The 25,250-nt window shown below is 53.9% G+C and overlaps 1 protein-coding gene across 3 annotated transcripts in view; it reads left to right on the top strand.

Moving 5' to 3' along the window:
- Positions 1–25,250, top strand: part of MAN1C1 (mannosidase alpha class 1C member 1) — a 137,919-nt gene that overhangs the window by 89,259 nt on the left and 23,410 nt on the right. For 2 of the 3 annotated variants that reach the window (XM_044914439.1, XM_044914440.1), the window contains exons 3-5: positions 16,015–16,130; positions 18,057–18,137; positions 22,454–22,548. The exons of the other annotated variant lie outside the window; for it this stretch is intronic. In XM_044914439.1, coding sequence (XP_044770374.1) covers positions 16,015–16,130; positions 18,057–18,137; positions 22,454–22,548 — 292 coding nt within the window. The remainder of the gene's footprint in view (positions 1–16,014; positions 16,131–18,056; positions 18,138–22,453; positions 22,549–25,250) is intronic. 3 annotated transcript variants of the gene reach the window in all.

Consider the following 25,250-nt stretch of genomic DNA (forward strand, 5'->3'; position numbering starts at 1 on the left):
CCCAGCCAGACTGGCAGGCAGAACTCTCAGCCACACGAGGTTCTCAGATCTTCAAAGGCAGAAGGCGTGTGTCCTGAGCACGGAGCCTGGCAGGAGAACACCAGAGCAGGAGAATGTGGGGGCTGTGCAGAGACATGATAAGGTTTTGATAACAGTGTCTACCTGACATGTCTGAAAAATCAGGAGGGCATCTTCTTGGCAGGGCTTGCAGTTTCCTGCTAATGAGTTGTGAGAGGCTGGAACAAGTCATCAGAAGGCTGGGCTGACTCCTTACTAGGGGAGCTGCCAGGAGATGGAACCAGGCGCCAGCCACCACCACCCCCGGGTGGGGGGGTGCTCAGCTATGTGGGTATCATCTCTGTCGAGGGACAGAACTAAAACCTGGAGTGAGGTCAGGATCTGCTGGTGGACCTTGACCCCTTGCCTGGGGCTTCCCCAAGCCCCTGGCTGCATTTGTCCTGCCTCAGCAGGGTCTATGCCAAGTCCGCTCTCCTTCAGGCTCTCGGAGAGATGGAAGCCAGGAGCACCGGCAATGAATGGCACCTCTCTGGTACTGTCCTGCTTGCAAAGCAGCACTCATTTGTCATCTTATTGGACCTTCATGACAATCTGCATGAGAGAAACTGAGGCTCAGAGAGGCAAACTAACATGCCCAAGATCATTCCATTGAGTGGGTATATTTAAGGTATCACTAGCTGCTATAACAGATAAACCCAGAGAGCTCAATGGATTGAGACAAGAGACATTTATTTCTTGCTCATGTAAAGTCAAACTGATGGGAGGAGGAGGGGGCTCTGTTCCTCATGGCCAGATAGGGACTCAAGGTGATGGAGGCTCCATCATCTTCAGATTGTGACTCCCAAGGTTACCTTGGCCTTGGAGCATCCCACAGGTTGATCAGGCTTCAAAGTGGTGTATGTACTTTATGTCCACATTCCATTGGCCAGAACTTGGTCATAGGGCCCCACCTAAATGCAAAGGGGTGGGACATACAGTTCCTGACCGGGCAGCAGTTTTCCCATGATGGCTCTGCCCCAACGAAGGGGGGTGGGATTGTTGCTGGGCCTAGGACAAGTGTTTTCCTGGAACAGAGGTTGGGGACACGGGATCAGAGTTTGATGGGGGGTGGTCACTTAGAGGTCAACAAGTGCCGGATGTGGACTAAGACCTAGAAGAAGACACAGGATGTTCCTGACCCTGTGAGGAGCCTGGACTGCACACTGTCCCAGCCTTTCCCACGACCTCTTTGTGGCCCCTCAGTTAGCTTCTAGCCCACACAGCTGCTGCGGGCCTGACCTGCTGACACACCTCCGTGGCTCCCCATGGCCCTCTCGACAGAGTCCAAACCCTTTAGTCTGGCATTCACAGACCTTCACAGGAGGGCGCCAGGTTAGCTTGCAGCATCCCCCTCTCCTCACCCCCATACCTCCACATACGCTGTGCTCCTCCCTGACCAGCCTCTTCCTGTGGGGCCTTTGCACATGCTGTGCGCTCTGCCTGGGTATCTTTCTTCCAGTTCCTCACCCTGCAGACTTCTGCTCATCCTTCCCGATCCAAATCAAAGGTTGTCTATGAGGCCCCCTTCAGCAGTGAGCCGCTTAGCCAGCTTTGACTGACAGCGTACTGTGTACCAGGCACTGTAGGAAAGGCTCTATAGGAATTAACTCCTTCACAGCCTGCCAAGTCTCCAAGATGAACATCCCGTTTTGTAGAGGAGGAGCCAAGTCTCTGAGACACAGCAGGTGAGTGGCAGACAGGTCCCAAAGCCAGGTATGTATGCTCACAGCTGAGACAACCACTGGCTAAACTCTTGCCTTTTATTAGCACCTGTCACAATACATCATTATTATTCATTTACTTAATAGTTTGCCTTGAATTGCTGTCTTTCTGAGAAATCAGCTGCAGACTTCCTGTGGGCAGAAGTCACAGCAGATCCATTCTGGAATCTCCCTCACCACTGTCCCCACCACTGCCTTGCCAAGGTCTGGGTGGCGATACTCTCTCAAGTCAATCCCTCACCATCCGCTGAGAAGCAGAACCAGAAATGCCTCAAGTTACCGTCTGTCATAATCCCCTCCCTGCTTGCCTGTCAGTTTTTGAAAGTTAACCTGAAACCATTTGAAAATGACCTGAGAGGCATAGACCAGCCTTCTCTTTGCATGATTAAGTACGATGGCTTTTTAATGATTTGAGCTGTGCCTTCTGCGGTTTGACAAAAATGGATTACCATATATTTCTGAAAACTGTGCCGCTGAAATCAGATTATTTTCCATTTTCTTGGTCATCCTCACAAACCTTTGCTGAGAATGACAAATACTCGGGGCTTTAATTGTTCAGTCGCACGAGGGTGGTGCCTCCCCAGTTCCGAGAACTGCTCTCTTCAGGGAAAGCCTTGAAAGGCTCCTGGGGTTCGATCTTTAGGAAATTGAACTGTGTGTTTTCTCCGAAGCAGGGAGAGCTGTCTTCTGGGCTTGGCATATTTGCTGCATTTGTGAATTGCTTTGGCCCCAGATCCAAAACAGAGGCAGTTCTTACCCAGGAAGCATGCTCAGGGTTGTCATACCAGGCATGCGGAGTGGGTGGGTGTGGGCAAGTGGGGTGAGAGGCCTCTCCCTGCTCAGCCCACTCACAGACCTTCTACCTCCTGCTCCTCCTCCTGCCAGACTCTATGCCTCATCCAAGCTGCCCACATCTTCAAGGGGGGTGTTACCAGTTCCCTTTGACAGATACAGACTCATGGCTCAGAGAGGTTAAGTAACTTGGTTATGGCCACACAGCTGATAATATACAGAGCCAAGGCTTGAACATTTTGACCAGAAGCCTATGCTTTTTCCACTATTGCTACTGCTCTCTAAAAACACTAAATTTAATCAAATGAAAGGTGACTCACAGGCACCCCCTGCAGCCCATTTATATTTAAAGAAAAGAAAAAAAACTCACTGTACACCTACTAATCGGTCTCTCTAGTGATGTGCGTTATCTGACATTATCCCCATTTCACAGATGAGGATGTTGAGGCTCACGTGGATGAAGTAGCTAACCAGAGGTCACACAGCTAGGAATAGCCACGGTAAGGTTTGGCTCTATGCCTGCCTGACTCCAAAATAATTTCCTCACCCCATCCTTTGTAGGAAATAAAAATCTGTCCCCCTCACCTCAGTTAGGTGGTTAGTGTAGATAAGTCTGGCTGGGGGAAGCCTGCATTACTTTCTGTGTAAAATGTGTATAAGTATCTTTTCAGTTAAGGAGAGGGGGTAGTGTGACTTCTGTTAGATTCTAGAAGGAGCCTATGGACAAAAGAAAGGGAAGGTCCCTGGTAGGTGGCGTGAGGTGAGTTGTTCCCCTCCTCTTCCCTGGTTGCTGAATGAATCAGGTGGGCCCATCAAAGGCTCGAGGGGGCGAGGACCACCTGGTCTGGCTTCTGGTCATGCTCTCTCTGACTTCTCAGGTCTCCAGGTTAACTCAGTACACACTTACTCAGAACCTCCTGAGTGCCCAGCGTTATACTAGGCTCTTTGATGACTCCAAAGATGAATGTGGTCAGGATCTCTGCCGTCTGGGGCTTTGGCCTGTCAGAGAGACAGACCAACATAGATCCTCCTGTGAATCAGCCTGGGCCAGGTGATTAGCAGTGGGACCCAAAATGGGGCAGGGAGGAAGCATCACCCCTAGAGGGGATCTGAGAAGGCTTCATGGAGGAAGGAGGGCCAGGCTGGTCTGTGTGTCATGGCAGGGCTCCTGCAGAGGGAGGCACCCAGCTCTCTGTGCATGGTCAGTGCCTACACCCCAGGGGCATTGCCACAGCCCACAGGTGAGGAGGGGGCCTGGGAGTCTTGTGGCTGTGGGCACCTCCCCAGGATCCTCTCAGGCCCTCTGAGTCTAGCCGGGGTGGCACAGCAATAAAATGCAGTCTCCGTAGCAGACGGCCCAAGTTGAATCCTGATTCCACCCTTCATCAACCTCGGGAAATGTTCGTGACCACTCGCAGCCTCAGTTTCCCCATCTGTGGAAAAAGGACATGAATTGTGCCGTCCTCATAGTGTTGTTGGAGGCTTAAAAGAGGTGCTGTCTGTGGGTACGCAGCAGCTCAGTGTCCATCTCCACACAGGCTGCCGACTATTGGTTTGTCTCTGCCGAGGCCCCTGTGGCCGGCTGCGCGTCCAGTATTTTGCACACGCTGTGTGATCGCTCACCCCCGGGATGGTTCTGCAAGGCAGGGTACAGATGAGGAAACTGAGGCAGCTAGTAAGTGTGGCTCCAAGCTCACCCCTTTCTTCTAGCCCATTCCCTGCAGCTCGGCCATCCTAGCAAGTGGCAGGACGCTGCCCTGGGGCGTAGCTCCGTACCAGGCTCTCCCGGCACTGCCTCTGCCATGTGTCTATTTCTTGGGGTGAATAGGGCCTCTTTGATTTCCTTTCTTTTCCCCTTTCCAAAAATCATCATTCATCTTGCTATCAGAGCCACGCATCTGTGTCTCTTGGCTCTGGTCCACAGGCTGTGTTTGCCACGATCAGCGCATAGCTCTGTGTGGCCACAATGTATATCCAAGATGGCACTGTGACCCTGCGCCCATGGGCCTGGGAGGACAGCAGAAGGCTCCCCTGATGGGGCTGAGGTGAGGCACCTGGCTGACATTGCACTGTGCTCGGGGTTAATTCTTCTTGTTCCTGGACTGTTGAACGGCTGCCCCCCAGCTTGGGGGCATCACCAGCGGTCCTCAGGTCTCAGAGCATGGGCCCAGGTGCTCCCTGCCACTCTCCTGCCCACCCACGAGTGACGAGTGGGCCCTCACCAACCAAGAGGGATAGCTCCCTGAATTACTCCACATGGGGTCCCCACTGGGTCCCCCTCCCAGCCGCTCTTCACACAGCAGCCAGAGGATCAGGTCCCTAAGCCGTCCAGGCCTCTCCCTGAGCTCCCAGGGCTGTGTAGCCCAGCCCCAGCCCCTCGCTCCCACCACTGTCCTTCTTCCTCCCTGCATGCGACCTCCTCTCTGCTCCACAGACGTGTGGAGACTTCCCGCCCGTCAGCCTGGCTTGCCCCCCACCCCCTCTTTTGTCCAGTGCTTCCTTTAGGCCTCATCTCAAATGCCGCCCCTCTCCTGGCCTCGGATCCTGCTCTCTCTTCCTTTATCACGTGCATTACTTTGTACCTAGAGGTTGTCTGTGTGACACCTGCTTGGTGTCATTCTCCCCCACCAGACCTGCAGCTCTTTGAGGGTAGGAGCCAGGACTGTCCACTCCCCGTCGTGCTTCAACATCAGGCATGTCCTGAGCACTCAGAAATGTGGTTTGGGGTGAAGAAATAAATCTTGAGCGAGCGACTTCATTCCTTGAAGCCTCAATCTTCATGTGTAAAGGAGGGACAATAACAGAGTTGTCACGAGGTTTTAAAAAGCTGCGTGTGAAACCTATAACATGGCACCTGGCACGAAGCCAGGGCTCTCGGCCGGTGCTCGCTGCGGTTATTTCTGTTAACCTCTAATGAGGAAGGGGTTGGTGGTTGGCGTTGAGGAGAACTCCACATTCCACAAGCAAACCTTTGTGGAGTGCCAGCCCTTGGCCAAAACCTCAGGGTGTCATGGGGTTGGTCTCTGTCCCCCAGCGCCTCACACCACACAGGAACAGCCTCTGGCAAGGGGCGCTGGCTGTCAGGGAGGCTTCCTCACCTGGGAACAAGGCAGTAGGAGGACGGCATCCATTACTTCTTTCGGCAAATCCCAGAGATGCCTTGCCTCTGCAGGGCCTGTTCCAGCATAGATGAACCAGGCTTACAATCAGCCCCCCGAAGACACTCTCTGCCCGTCATGGACTTGAGAAAAGGACACAGACGACACAGATTACCATACTGAAAGTTGAAAGAAACTCTTTTATTAAAAGAGTTCAGAGGAGGAAGACCCCAGGTCCAGGTGGGGAAATCAGGGATGTCTTCATGGAAGCAGCAGCATTTTCTCCAGGACTTAGAGTAGCCATTGGATTGGGAGAGATGTAGAGACATTTGGGATAAAAGGAGGGCATTCCAAGCAGAGGTAACAACTTGAGTAATGAGGCTGGAAGCCGGGAAAAAGGGGGCCAGAGAATCAGTAGTCTAGCTGGAGTGTGGAGAACATAAAAAGACTAGTAAGAAATAAGGCTGGAAGGGTGTTGTATCAGTCAGCCTCTTCCAAAATAACGCTGTGGAACAAATTATTCCACAACGAGTGGCCGACAACAATGAGCATTTATTTCTTACTCGTGTGGTTGCAGATAGGCTGGACTTGATTTTATTTTATCTAGGCTGTGCTCAGCTGGGTCCAGTCTGCTCCACCTGTCTCTCACCGTTCTTGGACCAGTGGCTCTTTGAGATTCGTTCTTTTCACGGTGAAAGGCGGGAGCACGGGAGGACAAGCCCAACCACGCAGGCTTAATTCAAACTTTCATTCCAGTCACGTCCACCAATCCCATGGGCAAGTCTCACAGCCAAGCCCAAAATCAAGGGCACAGCTTAATTCCCCATCCACCATGAAGCCAAAGCAAATTACACGGACACGACCAAGGTTGATGGGCGGAGATGTTTGCTTCTCCCATGGAGGTAGAGGGAGGGTACTGAGCAATCCTCTAACTTGCAGGTAAAAGCCAGGTAGACGCCAGTGTATGGAGGGACTCGGGAGCTGCCAGGGCTGCAGCTGAACTTTAATATCTCTTGGGGTGAGCAGCAGAAGACTCTGGCTTTTCTTTTCCCCGCAGTGAGGCAAGAAATGTGTTTAGAATGCCACAAAGCCTGCCCAGCTCCATCGTACCTTCCTGAGGACTCATGTCTCCTGCCTGCCTGGCTTGAAAGCCATGCTATTCCTTCCTGCAGGGCTAAGGAGGCCAAGGATCTGCAAGGGATCCTAGCTTTGCCAGCCCCATTGTGGCTTCCTCTGCTGGAACTGAGCCTTATGATAACAGGCCCGTGCACTGAACGCCTAAGATGTGGTGTGCTAGGTATATCAAATTCTCTTGTATTGAATGCCTGCTGAATGCTCTTTGTATACATTTGTCTGAATTGGCTACACCTTTCTAAAAAGAACTTATTATCCCATTTTTATGAGCTCAGGTTGGTTGCCCAAGATCACACAGCTAGGAAGGGACTAAGCTAGGATTAGAACCAAGCCTCTAAGATCCCATGGTCTGGAAGGTGGTGCCTGGCTACAGCTCTGCCCTGAGCTGCTGAGCCACTGTGTGACTTTGGAGATACCACTGTAGTGCCCTGGACTCCAATTCCTCCATCTGCCTTTTCTTCTCTCAGAGATGTTCTGAGATAAAAAGCAGTTCCAAATTGGATGAGCAATCCTCTAACTTGCAGGTAAAAGCCAGGTAGACGCCAGTGTATGGAGGGACTCAGGAGCTGCCAGGGCTGCAGCTGAACTTTAATATCTCTTGGGGTGAGCAGCAGAAGACTCTGGCTTTTCTTTTCCTGGGACTGTCAGAAGGAGTTTTTCTTTTTTTTTTTTTTTAAAGATTTTATTTATTTATTTGACAGAGAGAGAGAGAGAGAGAGAGACCACGAGAGAGGGAACACAAGCAGGGGGAGTGGGAGAGGGAGAAGCAGGCTTCCCGCGGAGCAGGGAGCCCGATGTGGGGCTCGATCCCAGGACCCTGGGATCATGACCTGAGCCGAAGGCAGATGCTTAACGCTGAGCCACCCAGGCGCCCCAACAGAAGTTTGAAAATACATGTTTCCTGGGGCACCTGGGTGGCTCAGCGTTAAGCATCTGCCTTCGGCTCAGGTCATGATCCCAGGATCCAAGGATTGAGCCCCGCGTCGGGCTCCCTGCTCCGCGGGAAGCCTGCTTCTCCCTCTCCCACTCCCCCCGCTTGTGTTCCCTCTCTTGCTGTCTCTGTCAAATAAATAAATAAAATCTTTAAAAAAAATAAAATACATGTTTCCTGATCAGACAGCACCCTGAGCTCTGACTTAAAAACAAATACCGCATTAACGTTTTTGAAACACATCCTATTTTCCCATGAGGAGCCCTGTCCAGCAGACCGCTTCAGCGAACCGGGCCTGGTCGTGGGGCGCACTGAGCCCCCCTCAGCCACCGGCCACAGCAAACATTCTGCAGCCTCTGTGGCAGCGAAGCATGGCATCTGTCTGGGAAGGCGGAAGGCCGTGCCATCTGCGGCAACCCATTTTGTCCCGGCCGCGGTGTTTTCCTTGGACAGCTGGCCACTGCTGCGGAGAGTGTTTTGTCCGAGGCCAAGACGCCTTGTCAAGTGTCCGCGGATCTCTAAGAAAGCGCCGTCCGTGTTTCCACGAGCCGTTCATTCCTTCAGCAGCCCTCTGCTCTCACCTTCCCTGTGCCTGGCCCAGGGGTGGATCCAGGCCACTGGGAAGAGTCAGGTGCAGCCACTGCCCCTGGGGTTCACAGGCGCGTACAGTGTGGTGGGGGCATTGCTGTGACCAAGGCACCTGCGGTGGAGCCAGGCAGCCCGGCCCAGGAGGGAGAAGTCAGGTCTGCTGGGTGGCTCAGGAATTCTTGAGAGAAGACTCAACACTCAAGCCCAGGCCAGGACAAAGTAGCCAACTCAGAAAAGGATGGTATCCCAGGCCTAGGGACCCATGTCAGCAGTCACCCCAGGGCATTTGGGGAGCTTCTGGTGAGATCATGTGGATGGAGCCTCACCCACACAGAGAGCAGCAGAGCATAGCAGAGGCTCCCAAGGCCTGGACCATAGGCACCCTGCACACGGTGCCCCGGGGACTTTGAATGTGATCGGGGCACTGAGGCCTTGATAAAGGGCAGGAGCATCATCGGATTTGACCATCTTTTATCGATTCACCTCTAGGAAGAGCATTCTGTCGAGTGCCAGGAAAAATTCCTAAAAAATATCTTTAGTCCTTCCAGAGGCTCCAGGAAACCTTTGCCTGGAAATACACATCCTCCGGACACGACTTGATGTGATCAGGAAATAGCCGTCCTGGGAAGATTCAAGAAAAATGTTATTACTGGAGGGGAAAAACCCCGCCCCGGACCTGACAAGAGTGCAGAGGTCCTGATCCCTGAAAGGATTTTGCGTGGCCAGACGACCTCGCCAGACAAGACGATGTGGTTTTAAACAATGCCCTTTGGGGTGGTGGGGATATCACTTTAATCATCCTAGAAACCCACACGACAGAACATTCCAATTGCTACTCCTGCATAACAAATTACTCCAAAACTTAGTGGCTTAAAACAATTATTATGCTCAGAGATTCAGTGGGTCAGGAATTCAGAAAGGGCACATGGGGACAGCTTTACTGCCCTCAGCTGGAAAGACTTGAAGGGGAACTTGACAGCTGGAGCCATCTGGAGGCTTCTTAATTCACATGTGTGGGATTGATGCTGGCTGTTGGCGGGGAACTCAGAAGGGGCTGCTGGTCAGGAAACATACACGTGGCCTCTCCCTGTGTTCTCTCTCATGGGCTACCTGGCGCTTCCTCACAGTATGGTGGCTGGTTCTAAGTGCCAGCGTTCAAGAGACAGGAAGTGGGAACTGTTTCTTAAGGTCTGGGTCTAGAAACTCCCTTCTGGTTTATTCTGCTGTTCCCGGGAGTCACAAAGGTCCACCCAGATTCAAGGAGAGGAATGGTGGGAGGGGTCCCTCTCCTGGCGTGGGGTACACTGTGGTGCCCTGTTTGGAAATAAGACCTGCCACACAGCCATGCTGGCTTCTTTGGAAGCTGAGAAAGAAGCACTTGGGTTGTTTCTTTACAGAGTAAGAAAAGTCTCTGAGGATTATGTCATCAAATTAAGTGCACCCGTTAGAGTATGGCTCTGGGGATACTGCAGTAATAGGCTATGCTTTGGGTGATTTTTTTTTTCCTTCTGAATGTTCTTCCTGCAGTTTATGTTCCCCAGCCTGACCGCTTTCTCCTTGCTAATATAACATCCCATAAAAACCTCACTGTCATTAGTACGGCAGAGTCAGGAGAGGGGGTACAAACCTCAGTCCAGCAGAGCAGGGCTGCTGCCCAGGCAGCCCCAGGGGGAGGAGGTGACAGGAGCGGAGGTCTAGTTCCTTGTAGAGACTGACCCAGGCATGACAAACAGCTTCACACAGGGTGATGGTGCACACACACTTAGCCACTCTGGCTGATCTGGTCTCAGCCTGGTGGCAGGGTCTCCCCTGTCTGTTGGCACCAGCCCCTGAAATAGCTAGCTAGCCTGCCCTGGGCGTGGTCCCCACAGATGCCTGCTTGGTGGGCTCAGTCTGTTCAACCCAACATGTTTACCTCTAACACTTCTGGGTACCAGACCGTAGCCAGGCGCTGAGAAATGTGAATGAGCCACAGCCCACTCCAAACTCCAAACCTCCCCACCCAGGGTGAGGGGCCATCTATTCTCGAATGCTGGAAAGTGTTCTAGGCGGTGGAGGACAGCAGTGGAAAAAACAGGGCTCTCCCCCCAGAAGCCCGTGCTCCCTTAGGAGAAGATAGTAACGGGGAAACATCCACATGTAACATCCCTGGGATGAAGGTGCCAAGGAGAATAAAGAGGTGAGGGAGAAGTGATGGGGGTGCTGTTCTGGCAGAGTGATGGGAACTGCCAAGGCCTAACACGGAGCAGGCTCGGAGGGCTCCACGAGCAGCAGGAGCAGAAGGAGAGAAGTGGGAGGGGGAGCGGGGGACGAGGCTGAGAGGAAGCCAGGGCCAGATCACAGGGCCTCCGGGTCCGATGGGAGCCATGGGAGGATTTTGGGAAGAGGAGTAGCATGCTAGGACTGGCAGTTTCTTTCTTTCTTTCTTTTTTTTTAAAGATTTTATTTATTTATTTGTGAGAGCGAGAATGAGAGAGAGAGCACACGAGAGGGGGGAGGGTCAGAGGGAGAAGCAGACTCCCCGCCGAGCAGGGAGCCCGATGCGGAACTCGATCCAGGGACTCCAGGATCATGACCTGAGCCGAAGGCAGTTGCTTAACCAACTGAGCCACCCAGGCGCCCAGGACTGGCATTTTCAAAGGGTCCTTCTGGTTGCCGTGTTGAGGACAGATAGGTGGAGGTGTGGGGGGTGGGGAGCACAAGGGGAGAAGCCCAGGGGCCAGTTAGGAGACTCTTGGAAGGAGGGGCTTGGCGTTAACCACTGTGGTTGGGGAACGGATTTGGAGGAACGGGTTAAAGGTGAGCCGCCTGTGACCTCCCAGTGGTGATAGGAGTGGAGGCTACTGGATAGGGGAAGTTGGGGTTCGAGGACAGGTCCTGGGAGTGGACATCTGGGAGCCCTCAGCATGCGGGTGGTACTGAATCACTAAGGGAATGAGGGAGGGCAGGGAAGAGAAAAGGCCCAACAACGGAGCCCGTCCGTAGAGGTCTGGAGAAGAGGAGGGACCCACAGAGGGGACTGGGCAGGCCCAGTCACAGGGTTAGAAGGAAAGGCTACAGGAAGAGTGGCATCCTGAAAGCCAAGGTCAGCTGAGAGCAAGCGCGATGCCAGGGAGAGTATGTGTGGCCGTCGGAGATGGACCAGCCTGCTCCCGGCCCTTCCTCTGCCCACTTTCACTGGGAGCTGTTGCTGGAGCCTGGAGACCAGTCTGAAGCAGAGCAGAGCCCTGCTGTTACGGAGGGACAGACTGACAATTCCTCTGTGGTGTGAGGAGAGGGGAGCAGCCCTTGTTCTGGAGACGGGGGTGCACAGAACAGGGCCCTGGGTGAGGGCCTGGAGGAGCTGGTGGAGATTTCTCAGGAGAGGAAGGTCAGGGAGGCAGAACCTCATGTAGGCCGCAGGGTGGTGATCTCAGTGGCTTCCTGGGCAGGGAGACACCGGGTGGGCTCTAGATGGCCCAGGAGAAGGTGGGATGGGGGAGGCAGGTGCTGGCAGTCTGCGAAGAGTCACGGAAGTCGGGGCTATAACGAGGCCCCAGGGGATGGCGAGTGGCCCACGTGGGCTGAGGGCTCTGGCCTTTGGGGCTGCTTGGGGATAAGGTGCAGAAGAGGAGCAGAGAGGCAGTGGGGACCCTTGACCTGAAGGAGCTCACGGTTAGTTAGAAGGTGAGCCAAGCCCCACAGTGCAGGCAGGGCAGGAGTGGTAGGCACATGATTTGGGAGCTCCCTCAGCAAGAGGGGGTTAGATGGGTGGAATCAGGGAAGGCTGCCAAGGGGAGGCAGACCTTTGAGAACATGGGGGCTTTGAGTATGCCCAGACGCACAGAACAGCTTTCTTGGCAGAGGAGAGCGCACATGCAAAGGTATGGAGGCAGGAGGGTGTGGCACGGCACGTGTCCAGGAAGCATAGCTTGATGGGAGATGAGATTAGCCAGGTCCTTTAGCACAGACCCAGAAGCTTCACCCCTCCCTCCCCTATTGCACGGGCACTCGAAAGCCATTGCAGCTTCTGAGCTGAGGAGGGACACAATTGGATCTGGTTTCAGGAAGACAGGTCAGGTAACAGTGTTCAGGGTGAATTTGAGGGGAAGGGCAGGGGTCCAGGAGGTAAGGAGACCTTTTGAGAGGCTAGGTGCACACCCAGATTAGGGGTGTTAATGGCCTCAGCAGCAGACACAGGTGGGACCCATGTGATACTTTTAAGTTGGGCCAAAGGTTTTGCAAGCTGCAGTCTCATGCCACACTGGCCTGGGAGGGGCCAGAGATGCAAGAGATGCAGAGATGCAAGAGATGCAAGAGCGCTCCAAGGCCTGGGTGACCCCAGAAGACTTTGTGGAGGGGCTGCCCAGGGCCAGTTGGGGGCAAGGAGGGCCGCGCAGTTGGGTTAAGCTCACAGGTACCCAGCACTGCGCCAGCTCCTTTCTGTCCATCGCCCCATTTAGGCCTCCCTGTGGCCTTATGAAGTAGGTCCCACTGTCATCCCCATTTTGAAGACGAGGAACATGAGACTCAGAAAGGTACAGTGACTTACCTTGGCACACAGCTAGTATGTGATGGAACCAGAATTTGAACCCACATCTCCTTGAAAGGGCCAGTGTTTCAAGATAAGCTACAGGACCCCAGGAATAAGAACAGTGAACTGATTGATCAAGCACTTATTCTGTGCCAGGCACAAACAGGTGTCTTTGTCAGAAAGGCCAGGCACACATGTGATGCATTTCTCCCAGCTCAGGAACCTGCAGTGGCTCCCCAGTACCTAACCCAGTGGTCTTCCCTCACTTAACAGAAGAAAACTTTGACACTGAGAGTAGATGTGTTGCTGGCCCAAGCTGGGGTTTGAACCCAGGGCTGTGTTCTTTTAACCCGCCTCATGGCCTCCTGCCTGGCAGGCAGGGGCGGGTCGGTCCTTTGTGAACAGCAAGGGTTCAGAGCTGGGGGTGGGAGAGGGAGCCAACCTGGAGCCTGCCTCAGGGACAAGCCCAGTGGAGCTTCCAAGCCGGCTGCCTGACTTTTTGTCCCCCTTTGGCTCTGTGCATAGAAATCCTGTGCCTGTTCACTGAATAGGTGTGTGTGTTTCCCCCCATCTCCCCCCGGGAAGCCGCCCCAGGCCGGCTGCAGGTACAGATAGAGTTGAATTCGGGATTGGGCCTTCCCTCTTGCCCAGGCTGGCCGCTGGGTAACTTCTGGCCTAGAATGAAAGGCTTTCCAATAAGTGCCTAGCTGGCCCGCAGCCTGGCTGCACAATAGGTGTGGGCCGGGCTGAGAGATCATCCGAGGGAAGATGCAGGAACCTGAGAACAGGGTGGAGCCTTGCCAATAAATCCCTCAGTGAGCTGCCTTCTCAGAGCACTTGGGCAGGAGAACCGGTCACCAGGAGCCCTGGCTGCCTTCCTGGCCCAGCCTAGGCCCTCGGGCCTCCGGGCTCAGGCTCAGCCCAGGGAAGCAGGGCCCGTGGGGTGAAAACACCAGGCAACCCAGGGCAGGATTCGGAAATCAGATACTCTGGGCCGCGTCGCCCTTGGCCTTGAGCTTCTCTTTAAGCCTTCACGGGTCACAGTGGCCTCCTGCCCCGTTGGGGGGTGGGGCACGGTTAGCAATCAGATCCGACCGTTTTCACAGGGAAACAAGAGAACTTGGGTTCTTCTCCTCCTTTGGTCTAATCCTAGGCATGTCCCAACCCTTCTCTGGGGGTCCTCTATGAAATTTAGGGGCAGGGTAGTGGGATCTTAAAAATCCTTTCAGGCCCTTAAAAAATCAGGTGTGAGGCCCTGTGGCATAAGCTTGGAGCCAAGAGGATGGACACCAGGCAGGCGCTTCTCAGCAACTGTGGCATCTGGGGTAAATCCGTGCTTTCATGCCTCACTACCTCTCTACCTCACGGTAAAGCGTTCCCGTGAGCCGTGTTTGGCCTTTGGCACCTGCAGGGGAAGCAGCCAGCACAAACCAGGAAAGATCAACTTTGTTTGGCTTTGGGTGTTTTCCTACCAATCCTTCAGCATAGGAGGGGTTGACATTCTGGAAATTCACTTCCACCCCAATACTGAAACCAACCTGGGATGCCTGACTCTGGATCGGGAAGCTCCTGCTTCTTGAAGTGGATTCTGAAACCTCCAGCCTGATCCTTCTCCCAATTTCTCCTGATCTCCCTCCCATCCTTTTCTAGGCCATGTCCTTTACAAGACCTTGCCCGACCTAGGAGGTGGTGGTTTGAGTTTCAGGAGTCTCTGCCTGCAAAGTCAACACAAGCGAGCAGTTAGGGAAGCACTAATTAAGGAGATTAGATGCTACCTCTGAATGCAGGTGTGCCCGCAAAGCCCATGCTCATGCTTCAGACTCTAGAGAGGCTCAGCCCGCTGGGGGAAGGTGGAGCCTGTGGTTCTCACTGCTTTTTGAGCCTCTGCAAGGACACTGAAGGAACAATCAGTCGAAGAATCAGTCCTCTTAAGCTAAATGCTGGTCTCTAAAGGAAATTGCTCCTACTTGTAGTTTTAAGGAGTTGCTGGGAGGGAGCTACCTCTTCCAGGAAGCCCTCCTGATGACCCCAGGCACATCTCTTTCTCCCTCCTTTCCTCCTTCACGGTACTCTGCACTCAGGCTCTGATTGTGCCACATGGGGAGGCCTTCCTCATCACTCTCCTGTCCAGTCCGTGGTGTGGAAAGCTGTGATATTTTACACCATTATCTCAGCCTTTACTCCCAGGACAAGAGTCTAAGGCCCGGTGGCAGGGGCCTGGTCTCATAGCTCGTGCTTTCTGTACTCACTGTCCTAGAGCGGCCACAAAATCTTTGCTTTGTGCATTTGTGTGGTTTCTTTGCCCAAACTTTTTTTTTTCAAATGGAAATACATTTCTGGTTATAAAAATAATCCATGAGCTGAAGAAATCAAAAAGCACCTGTAATCCCAGCACTTGGAGATAACCATTGATCACATCCTGCCAGACTTAGTTCTGCAAAAGCTCATCCACATTTGGCATACAACAAAGAAATTATACTGTGCTTCTTTCCTTTTTTTTGCAACCTACATTTTTTAACTTAACAGATCCCATGGATATTTCCCCAGTAAACACAGGTCTACCTCACCTGCAGGGAGGGCTGCATCGTGTCCTATTTTATATTTAAGCCACAATTTATATAACTAATCCCCTATTGTTGGATTTGGAGTTTTTTCCCCATCTTTTCTCCATTGTATCTGGTACTGCAATAAATAGCTTCCTGGATAAATATTTGTCAACATCTTTTTTTTTTGGTCTTAGAATAAAATGAAGAATGAAATTGAAAAGTCAGAGGACTGGCATGTTTGTTAAGATAGAGTAAACCCAATACCGATTCGCCCTCTCCCCCATGTCACAGAAAAGTGGTGGGTGCCTGGCTGGTACTGATGGTTGACTTTCGGGTGGATATGTGTGGACCCTGAAGGTCTAGGAAGCAGTTCGGCCTGTGAACTCGGTTTCCCAGCCTGCTGCCCACTGCCCACTGCCCAGGAAGCAGCCTAGGGTGGGCGGGAGGGGGGATGCTTGCTCCTGGACTCCCCCCTTTTGAATACTGGTGGAGTCTCCCTGGATCGTGCTTGGGCCAGCCTTGGCCTTGGAGCTTGCCCAGGCACTTAGAAGGGGCCGGGGAATGAGGGCTTATGTGGCTGAGGATGGAAAGGATAGGAACAAACCTGGGTCATGCCTTCGATCTATGCCTACAGGAGGTCTCAGTGGGGCAACCATCATTGACTCCCTTGACACCCTCTACCTCATGGAGCTGCAGGAGGAGTTCCAGGAGGCCAAGACCTGGGTTGAAGAGAACTTCCACCTGAACGTGGTGAGTCAGAGACCCTTGGAGTGTTAGAGCCAAAAGGGGCCTGGAAGGTCAGTGGCCAGCTCCACCCTATCACTTCGGAGACCCAGAGACCCTGGCCCCAAGCCGCCCAGCAGAGCAGTGCTGGAAATGGGGCTCCGTGCACTCTCTACTTTGTCCTCTCCTAAGACCAGCCTCAAGGTGGGGGATCCCTCCAGCCCTGGCCAGCGCATGAGTATTTACCAGCCTCTTCTCCTCAGGAAGGGAAGACAGCCAACGACCCCTCCTTCCCCTCCCTGCGGTAGCAGGCTCCCAGGAAGTCCCTTCTAGGGCTGAATCTGTAGAACAGAACAGTGGCAACCAAAGGGGCTTATCTGCTCAGAGCTGCTCTGACCCGGAGCCCCCACCCCACCCTCTGCTGCCCTCAGGAGATAGGTGAGAGGATTGGGAGCCATTTGGTCGGCCCCGGCAATGACACTGCCTAATTCACAGGCTTGTTGTGAGGTGAACTACCGCGGAGGGTTATAACAAGCATCATAACACAATCAAGTCTGATCTGGATGTAGAGTGGTATCCTCCTCCTCCTCATCATCATTACCATTTTTCTGAGGCATGTTACGCCTTCTGGTAGTCTGTGTGAGGAAGCTTACAATCCTTCCTGAATGGGAGAAAGGCCGAGGTGGGAGAAGGAAGGGGTATCTTCACAGGCCCACCTTGCCTCTGTGCATATGGTGGAGAGAGAATGGGCATCAGGCAGCTACCTAGGGTGCCAGGTGCTGGCAGGTCCGGGGAGCCTGGGGACATTCAAGCAAGCTGGGGCAGGTTAGGGAAGGTCCTCGGAAGAAAGCAAGATAGGGTCACATCCCCTCTCTGAGCCTTGGCTTTCTCATCTGGAAAATGGGAATGGTGACCTCGCTGAGCACGGGGAGGCTAAAAGAGGGAATGGCTTTGCAGTTTTCTGTTTCACGAGGCTCTCCCACATGAAGGGATGGTCACTGCGTGTTGTTAGCGGTAAAAGGCTATGATGTGGGGAGCGCTGGGCGCAGGGGAGGTCAGAGCGGGCACCTTTAGGAAGCCACACGGGGCGCCGGGCGGGTATCTCAGCTGTACCCCTCAATGCCTCAGAGCCACCCTGCTCCTGGTGAAGAACCACGGGCAGAGAAAAGCTAAATCTCTTGCCCGACGTCCCAAAGCCAAGTAAGAGGCTGAGGTGGGATTTTAACCTAGAGCTGGTCCTTGGCATGATGCCCCAACACCCCGGATTTGCAGTCCAGACCCAAGAAAGAAAGCACGGATTAAGGCAACTGTGGACATGCCCTGTGGGCCGCAGACCTGAGGCTGAGAATTGCTGCTTGCCTGCAAGTGTCTGCCTGGCACCCTTGCCTCTCAGCCTCGGCTTTGTCCCCTTTGCCCCAGAACCTCCTCAGAGAACCTTCCCCTGTCTTCCCCCTGTCTTCCCCCTGTCTCCCCTCCCTCCTGCTAAGCCGGGAAGTTCCCGCAGGAAGGGGAGGTGGCTGGACTAAAGAATTTGCCTCCCCTCAGGCTAAGCTTCAGCCCCAGCTCCCCCACCAAGTTCTTGAGCTGCCTGGAGAGCAGCCAGGCACAACTTTGCTCCAAGGGCCTCCGGCAAGGGCTGGGGAAGGAAGCCAAACCCAGCGTTTATTTCTAATGCTGTCAACGTGCTGCAGTGGCCTGCCAAGCAGGTGCTGATCCCTCTCAACTTTTGCTCTGAAAACCACCACCCAGCATAGCCCGGCCTGCCAGGCAAGGTGCCGGAGCTCAGCATGAGGGTAGCCAGGCCAACGGGGTGGGGGGGTGGGGGGGAGTCTGGGGCCGGAGTGACCTGTCTCAAGGGCCTGGCTGTCCCTGGGAGCCCTGCAGGCAGCTCACAAGTGTTCTCCCCCACCCCGGTTCCCCGCCCCCACACTGCTCTTTCCTGCGGCCCTGCAGAGTGGAGAAGCATCCTTGTTTGAGGTGAACATCCGGTACATCGGAGGACTCCTCTCAGCCTTCTACCTGACGGGAGAAGAGGTAAGTTGGCCCTTTGAGGCCCCTGGACCCTTCAGGTGTGAGAAGACTTCAGAGAACATCCAATCCCACTCCCTCATTTCACCAGTGAGGAAACAGGGATGCAAGGGGATTTGCCCAGGGCCACCCAAGTCCACCCAACGTCCGCGGTGCCACCTGCTGACTCTTCCTCACCTTCTGTCTGATGCTTCCCTTCTGCTGCCCAGATGAGCCCCACGGGCTCCCACGTGGGTAGTAAATTCTCTAAGGAGCACGACTAGTCTCTTCACACCATCCATGCAGCTCCCCACACAGCACCCAGCAGGCTCTGGGCTCAGCTCGGGCTTGTAGAGCTGCTGGACTGGTTTTTGCAGGTGTTGGTTTTCAGGATAGATGAAGCCAAGACCACTGTTTGACAATTTCCACCGCTAGGGGCCCTTGGCCTTGTCCTGCTCCACAGCCACCCCTGTCTGCTCCCCTCCTGGGCCAGCCACCAGCCAGCCACCGCTCCAGGTCTCCAGCGGCCACGGGACATGGGACAGCCACTGCTGGTCACATGCCCTAAGTGCAAGGCTTCAGCCCCAGGCATCGGCTTCCAGCAGAAGGGCTGAGAAGTGTGGGGAGAAGGCAGAGCCCTGGGCACAGAGTCAGAAAACCTGGGTCTTATCCCCACACCTTGAGCAAGTCCTCTCCCACCCCTGGGCCTCGCTTCCTTCCCCACCGTGGGGATCGGCTCACAGAACTCTTGTGAAATGGGACAGGAAGGACAAGGTTTGACCCCGAGCTGACCAGCTCCAAAGCCCATACTCTCCACGCTGCAAGAGAATTTTGAAAACCACAGAGCTCTGTAGAAATGGGAGGCTCTTCATCCCCTCGTCAGCTCCCATGAAAGCGCAGCCCAAGTATCTGGGCATGAGGTTGTCCAAGTCCCCAGGACATGGGTCATCCATTGTTGTGCTCCCCGTTAGCCAGAGGGCCACACTGCTCAACGCAACCGCTGCTCTAGGGCTGGATGCCTTGTCTTTGGCCTTTCCCTTCCCTGCACTTCTCCCTGCTCTGTCCACCCTGAGACAAATATCATCCCTACCCCCTGCCACCAGGGGACGCAGAAAATTCCCTGCTAAGCCCCAGTGCCTCAGAATCCCTGAAGCATCCAGGGCACATGAGCAGTTCCATTGTGCAGACGAGGGTCAGAGACAGTACATGGCTCACCTGAGGTCACACAGCTGCCAAGTGGGAAGATCTGAACCTGGGCTCTGACTCGCAGCCCGGAGAACTTTCCACTCTACAGAATAGAATTCTTGCTAGTTTCTCTCACCTCTGTTCTGGAACCTCTGGGCCCCTGACTGTGGCTTACCATGGCTGCCGGCCTTTCTCTGTGCTGGAAAAGCCTCTGATAGCACTTACGGGCTCCACAACCTTGGGCAGATTGCTTCATCCTCAAAGTGGTCAACACCCTCCCCACCAGGCTATTGCAGGGATTGAAGGTCGTGTAGATAAGACACCTGGCACAGTGATACATTGTGATTTATAATAAGTAATATATATTTGGTCTTCATCCCATTTCTGGCAGAGCTCCTAAAACCCTTGGAATTTCCTAAGCACTGAGAGCAATAAATGTGTCTTTTGTTATGTAAATTGGGTGACTCTTGGACCCCACCTGAGGATAGAGGCTGGTTGCCAGGAGAACCAACCACAAGGTGAGAGGGTTGTTATATTCAGTCCCACCACCCTGACTTCCAGGGACGGGAGAGGGGCTGGAGGTTGAATCAGGAACCAGTTAGCAGTGGTTTAATTAGTCGTGCCCATGTAATGAACTGGGCCATGGAGCTTCCAGGGTGGCTGAGCACCGGGAGATTCGGGGAAAGCACCACTCCTGGAGAAGGCATGGAAGCTCTGTGCCCTCTCCTCATACTTTGCCATAAGCATCTCTTCCATCTGGCTGTTCCTGAGCTACATCCTTTTATAATAAACCAGTTAAGTAAAATGTTTCCTGAGTTCTGTGAAGCACTCTAGCAAATTAATCAAACCCACAGAGAGGTTTGTGAGAACCTCTGATTTAGAGACCGTGGGTCAGAAGCACAGGTAACGGGCTGGACTTAGGAATGGTGTCTGAAGTGGGGGGGGCGGGGGGGGCATCAGTCTTGTAAGGACTGAATCCTCAAACTGGAATCTGGTGCTGTCTCCGGGAAGATAGTGTCAGAACTGGGTTGAATTATAGGGCACCCAGCTGGTGTCTGGCGAATTGCTTGGTGGTATGGGGAAACACCCCCACACACACATAGTGGAATCGGGTTCAGAATCTGTTCCACACCTACTCACTTCCAAGAGAATAAGTAGGACTCGTGTTCTTCTGTTCCCGGTGGTACCCCTCTGGTCCACACACACTCACTCAGCATCCTTCCTGGTGTGGTTGAGATCCTGCAGTGCCCGCCAGCGATAGGGCTTTCCAAAGGTGGAGACGTGGAAATTCCTAAGAGCATTTAAGAAGATTGAGCTCGGAGTCCTCAGGGCGGAGGGCAGCCGGCCAGCTGCCTGGAGCCTCAGCACTGGGGTCAGGTGTGAGTTCAGTTCCTCTGCGCCTCACTGCTCAGCCTCTCGGGGGGCAAGTGACACTATCGGGTGCCTCAGATGAGAGCCCTTTGTTGTTGCTAAACCAGTGACTTCTGGGCCAAGGCTTTGGGATCTGGGTTCTAGACACGCTTCCGCAGGGACTTTGATGTGGGTGGCCCCCATGCCCACTTCTGGGACCCACTGTCTGGCGCTGGACGCTGTCCTCTCCTCTCGCCCGTCCCTGCCAGGCCCCAGGTGCGGTTCTTCCCCCCCCCCCCCCCCCTCCTGAGCAGGAGCCATAGCTGCCCTCAGAGGCCTCCCTGCCACATCCCAGCTAGTCCGGCTAACTCCTCCCCACTGCAGGCCCTCTGCAGCTGCCTCAGCCGTTCAGTGGCCCATACTGGGGCCAGGGGACTCAAGAGGACTTGGTGTTGCCGCACACGGGATGTCGGCGAACCAGATCGGTCTTGAGCTCGGAAGCGAAAGGAAACGTGTGTTGTTCCACTCAGAACAGTTGCTAAGTGACTTACGTCTCACGTTTTCAAAAATAAATAATATTTACTCTGGGCTTGCTTTTATTATAAAATAGCACAGAAAGAGAGCTAAGCCAAATGAAGAAAACAAAATTCCTCCATGAGCCCACCCTGCATCCCTAGGAGAGCATTGTTAATATTTTGGTGTATTTCCTTCTCATCTGTTCCTCACACATCTGTGTGCATGTAATTACTAAAGTTGAATTATACTATTTCAAAATACTCTTTTAATAAACTACAAACCCTTTCTTTGCTATTAAGTAATTGTCTACATCATTCCAGTGGCTGCCTGGTATTCCGTTGCATGGATAAGTCCTAATTTAACCACTTCTGTATTTGATGTTTAGAAGATCTTCGTTTTTCCACTATTATAAACAATGCTGGAATAAATAGCCCTAAAGTTCAATCTTTACAACATCCTTGATTACTTATTTCCTTAGAATAGATTCCTAAGAGGGAAGCTGAGGCATCAGAAGGTCACAGGTGCTTCTGAATTAGAAGAACGGTGTGAGGGGGTCAGAGCCTCCATCAGGGCCCTGAGGCCGGGGTGCCTCCTTACGGCTCCTTGGCCATCATGTCAGCAGCTTAACCGTTCACCTTCTCTGCTCATTCCCGTCTGTAAAATGGGAACGGTGGGAAGATCCAGAATGTCCGGCCCTTCCCCTGGTTTTGCACACGGGGTGGCGTTGCTTTGCTGAGAAGCTCACAGCAGCCGAGCCGCGAGGCAAGGACTAGAACCCGGGGCGGGGCAGGGCTCCCAGTCCAGTGCTCCTCACGCTCCATCAGATGTGCTCCCACACGCCCCACCTGTGGCGTCCTGGCCCCACCGTGTGGGCAGGCACTGGCTGTTGGTGACCGCCGCCCTGGCAGCTTCATCCCCTCGGCGGCCACCGGAAGCACAGCTGGAATCACTGAGCCCTCGTCACAGTCCTGACACTGTCCTGTGGGCTTTACAACAATGACCTAATTGTCATTCCTCCCGACAGCCTCTGAGGAAGGCCGCTGTGGCCTTGTTTTATGATTGAAGAGGGAAATTGAGGCTCAGAGGAGGTGCCTCAACTCAGGCCATGTAGCCAGAAATGCGGAGTCAGGTTCACATCCAGGCCCGTCTGACTCCAGAGCCGGACGCAGCGCCCCCTCCCACTCTGCGCCCGCAGCTCCTGGGTGCATCCGCCGCCGGCAGGAGCGGGGCTTGGGGCGGGGATGGCACCCACCCAGCCCCATTCATGATGCCCTGTGCTTCTTCCTTTACAGGTGTTCCGAGTAAAGGCCATCAAGCTGGGAGAGAAGCTTCTGCCGGCCTTCAACACCCCCACGGGAATCCCAAAAGGTGTTGTGAACTTCAAAAGGTAGGACATCTTCTGATTTCCCTTTTGTGGCTTTGGCTGCATCTGTGAAGAAATTGAAGCATGGAGAGGACAGGACCCGCCTTGGGAATCCCAGCGAGTCAGTGGCACAGTGGAGACTGGCCTTAGCCGAGGGCTCTCCAGGGCTGATCTTCCCTAGGTGGGGAGGGAGCAGCTGGTCTGTAATCGTTCCCTAATACTGCCTTGACTCACAGCCCTACAGGTGTGCCCAGCTAGGGTCAGGCACCAGGAGGCACATCACACCCTCCTGCCATGAGGTACCCCAAACTGCTAGGGGGTCTCAAGACCCTGAGCAGAGGGACCGCTGGACTGGGTCTCAGGAACCCATTGTCAGAACCCAGAGGGGCTTCTCGGGGCATCAAGCCCACGGAGGCTTGGCCTCCAAGGAATAAGGGCCTAGTCAGGTCACATAAGCCAGTAACTGACCATTCCCGGACACAAACCCAGGACTTCCAACTCCATTTTTAATAATACTTACTGGAATTTCCCCCTCTTTAAAAATAGTAAGTTCTCGGGGCGCCTGGGTGGCTCAGTTGGTTAAGTGACTGCCTCCGGCTCAGGTCATGATCCTGGAGTCCCGGGATCGAGCCCCACATCAGGCTCCCTGCTTGGCGGGGAGTCTGCTTCTCCCTCTGACACTCCCCCCCCGCCCCCATGCTGTCTCTCTCTCTCATTCTCTCTCTATCTCTCAAATAAATAAATAAAAATCTTAAAAAAAAAATAGTAAGTTCTCATTGCAGAAAATGTGGATTAAACCAAAAGTGTTAGGTAAGACCGGAAAACTCCTATGTGGCTCCACTAATCAAAGAAACCACCGGTAATGCTTCTTTCTACTGGCTTGGTTTTAAAACATTGATTTTCATTGGCTGCTTCCATGATTTTCCTTCCTGAGGTATTGCTTAATTCAGTGTGTGAACTAGAGACTTTTTGGGTAGTCACTAAGTCACAGAATGTCAACACGGAAGGGACCCTGGGCGGTGCCACGGGAGAAAGGTAGAGCCAGGGCTGCCGCTGGGTCCAGCTCCAGCGCCTGGGGGGGGGGGGGTGTGCTTACCTGCCCCCCTCGCAGATGCCCTTCCCCCTCGTGGGGATAGGAGTGTGTTTATATCCACTCGTTTTCCAGATGTGGCGACTGAGACCCAGAGAGGGGAAGGGATGGGCTCAGAGTCAAGAGAACCAATGGCCAGCCAGCTGGATGATGGATGAATCTTCATGAGCATGAGTCTTGCTCCTGGGGCTCCCCAGGGCCCCATTGTCTTGCCTTTCCTCGCTCTGTTCTTCCACCGGTCGACTTGCTCTCAAAGGCCAGCTCGCCCGCCACCTGTGCCGTTAGGGCTAGAAGCGTTTTAACTTCTCCCGGTCTCCAGGCACTTTCTCTGCCTCCTTACGGCCCCGTCACATCCCTCTTCATGTTCGCCACTGGCCTGGGAGCTCCTTGAGGGCAGGATCCGTGTCCGGTTCTTTGCTCATTCCTTCCACAAATATCTGTGCTCGGGACTGTGTGCAGGATGAGAGATGAACCATGACACTGTGCCGACCGTTTCTGAGCACTTCCCTGTGCCCGGCATTGTGCTAAGGCTTTCCGTACGTGGCCTCACCGAGTACTCCTCACAGCCACCCTTTATTCAAACAGAGTCTCGGAGAGGTGAAGTAACTTGCCCAAAGTCTTCCAGCTGCTAGGTAATTGGGGATACGATTTAAGCCCGTTTGGTTAGAGATGGAAAGCTCTGCTCTCGAGGCCGGCCTGGCCCTCCCTCAGACGGGAGCCCTGCTGTCCCTGGGCTGCAGGAGCAGCCCCCCCGAGAGACGTTGTAGAAGGCACCCAGGGGCTTCCTGGGGCCGTTCTTGAGGCTCTCCCACAACCCCGAGTCTGGGAGGAAGGCTGTAATATTTCTGTCTCACCACACTTCCCCGTTCCATCTCCTGAGGTGATGTCTTACCTCAGGAGCTGCGTGGGAGGGGGGGGCCGTGGGCTCTGGTGAGTGCCTCCGTGCCTCGGCTTCCTCTCTGTCCTGGGGAGGTCCCATTCTTCGGGTCAGCCTGCCCGGGGCCTCGCAGAGGAGAGGGGACTCGCCTGCTCGGCCCCTTCGCTTACTGTCTCTGGTCCAAGAGCATTCCTGGGGTGTGACCTCACATAAACCTCACCAGAGGCCACAAAGGGGCCCCCAGGGCCAATCGAATCCCGTTCTCGGTGCCAGGGTTGACTTCTCAGAGCCAGACGTTTGGATCACTGCTCAGATTCCTTTCCCACAAACACTGATCCTGGAGAAACACAGCCCAGCTATCATGGAGCCGAGACACAAACACGGTATCTCTGTGGCTCTCTGTCCCAGGGCTAGCTCCTTGGGCCTCAATGCCTGGAGTCTGGGATAGGACCTTACCTCAGTCATCCTTCCCTCATCTGCACTGCCCTGGCTGTCTGCCTTACCCCTGTTCCTCAGAGCCCGGACCAGATGCGACACAGATCCTAACATTTCTGATTAAGAAAACGCATTTATTTTTAGGCTATCTGCATGCTGCCAGTGCTGTATACATATGTATGTATATGCATATTTCCTGGCAACACCTCCCTTTCATTTTCTGGGTAAGAGAGTCTGTTGCTAAAAAAACGCCTCCCTGTTCCAGCGGGGGGGAATGTCAGGGATGTTTTCGGCCCGTGGGGCGCTGAGTTTGCTCTTTGGAGA

Source organism: Neomonachus schauinslandi, chromosome 4 (genome assembly GCF_002201575.2).
Source record: "Neomonachus schauinslandi chromosome 4, ASM220157v2, whole genome shotgun sequence".
Classification (NCBI taxonomy): Eukaryota; Metazoa; Chordata; class Mammalia; order Carnivora; family Phocidae; genus Neomonachus; species Neomonachus schauinslandi.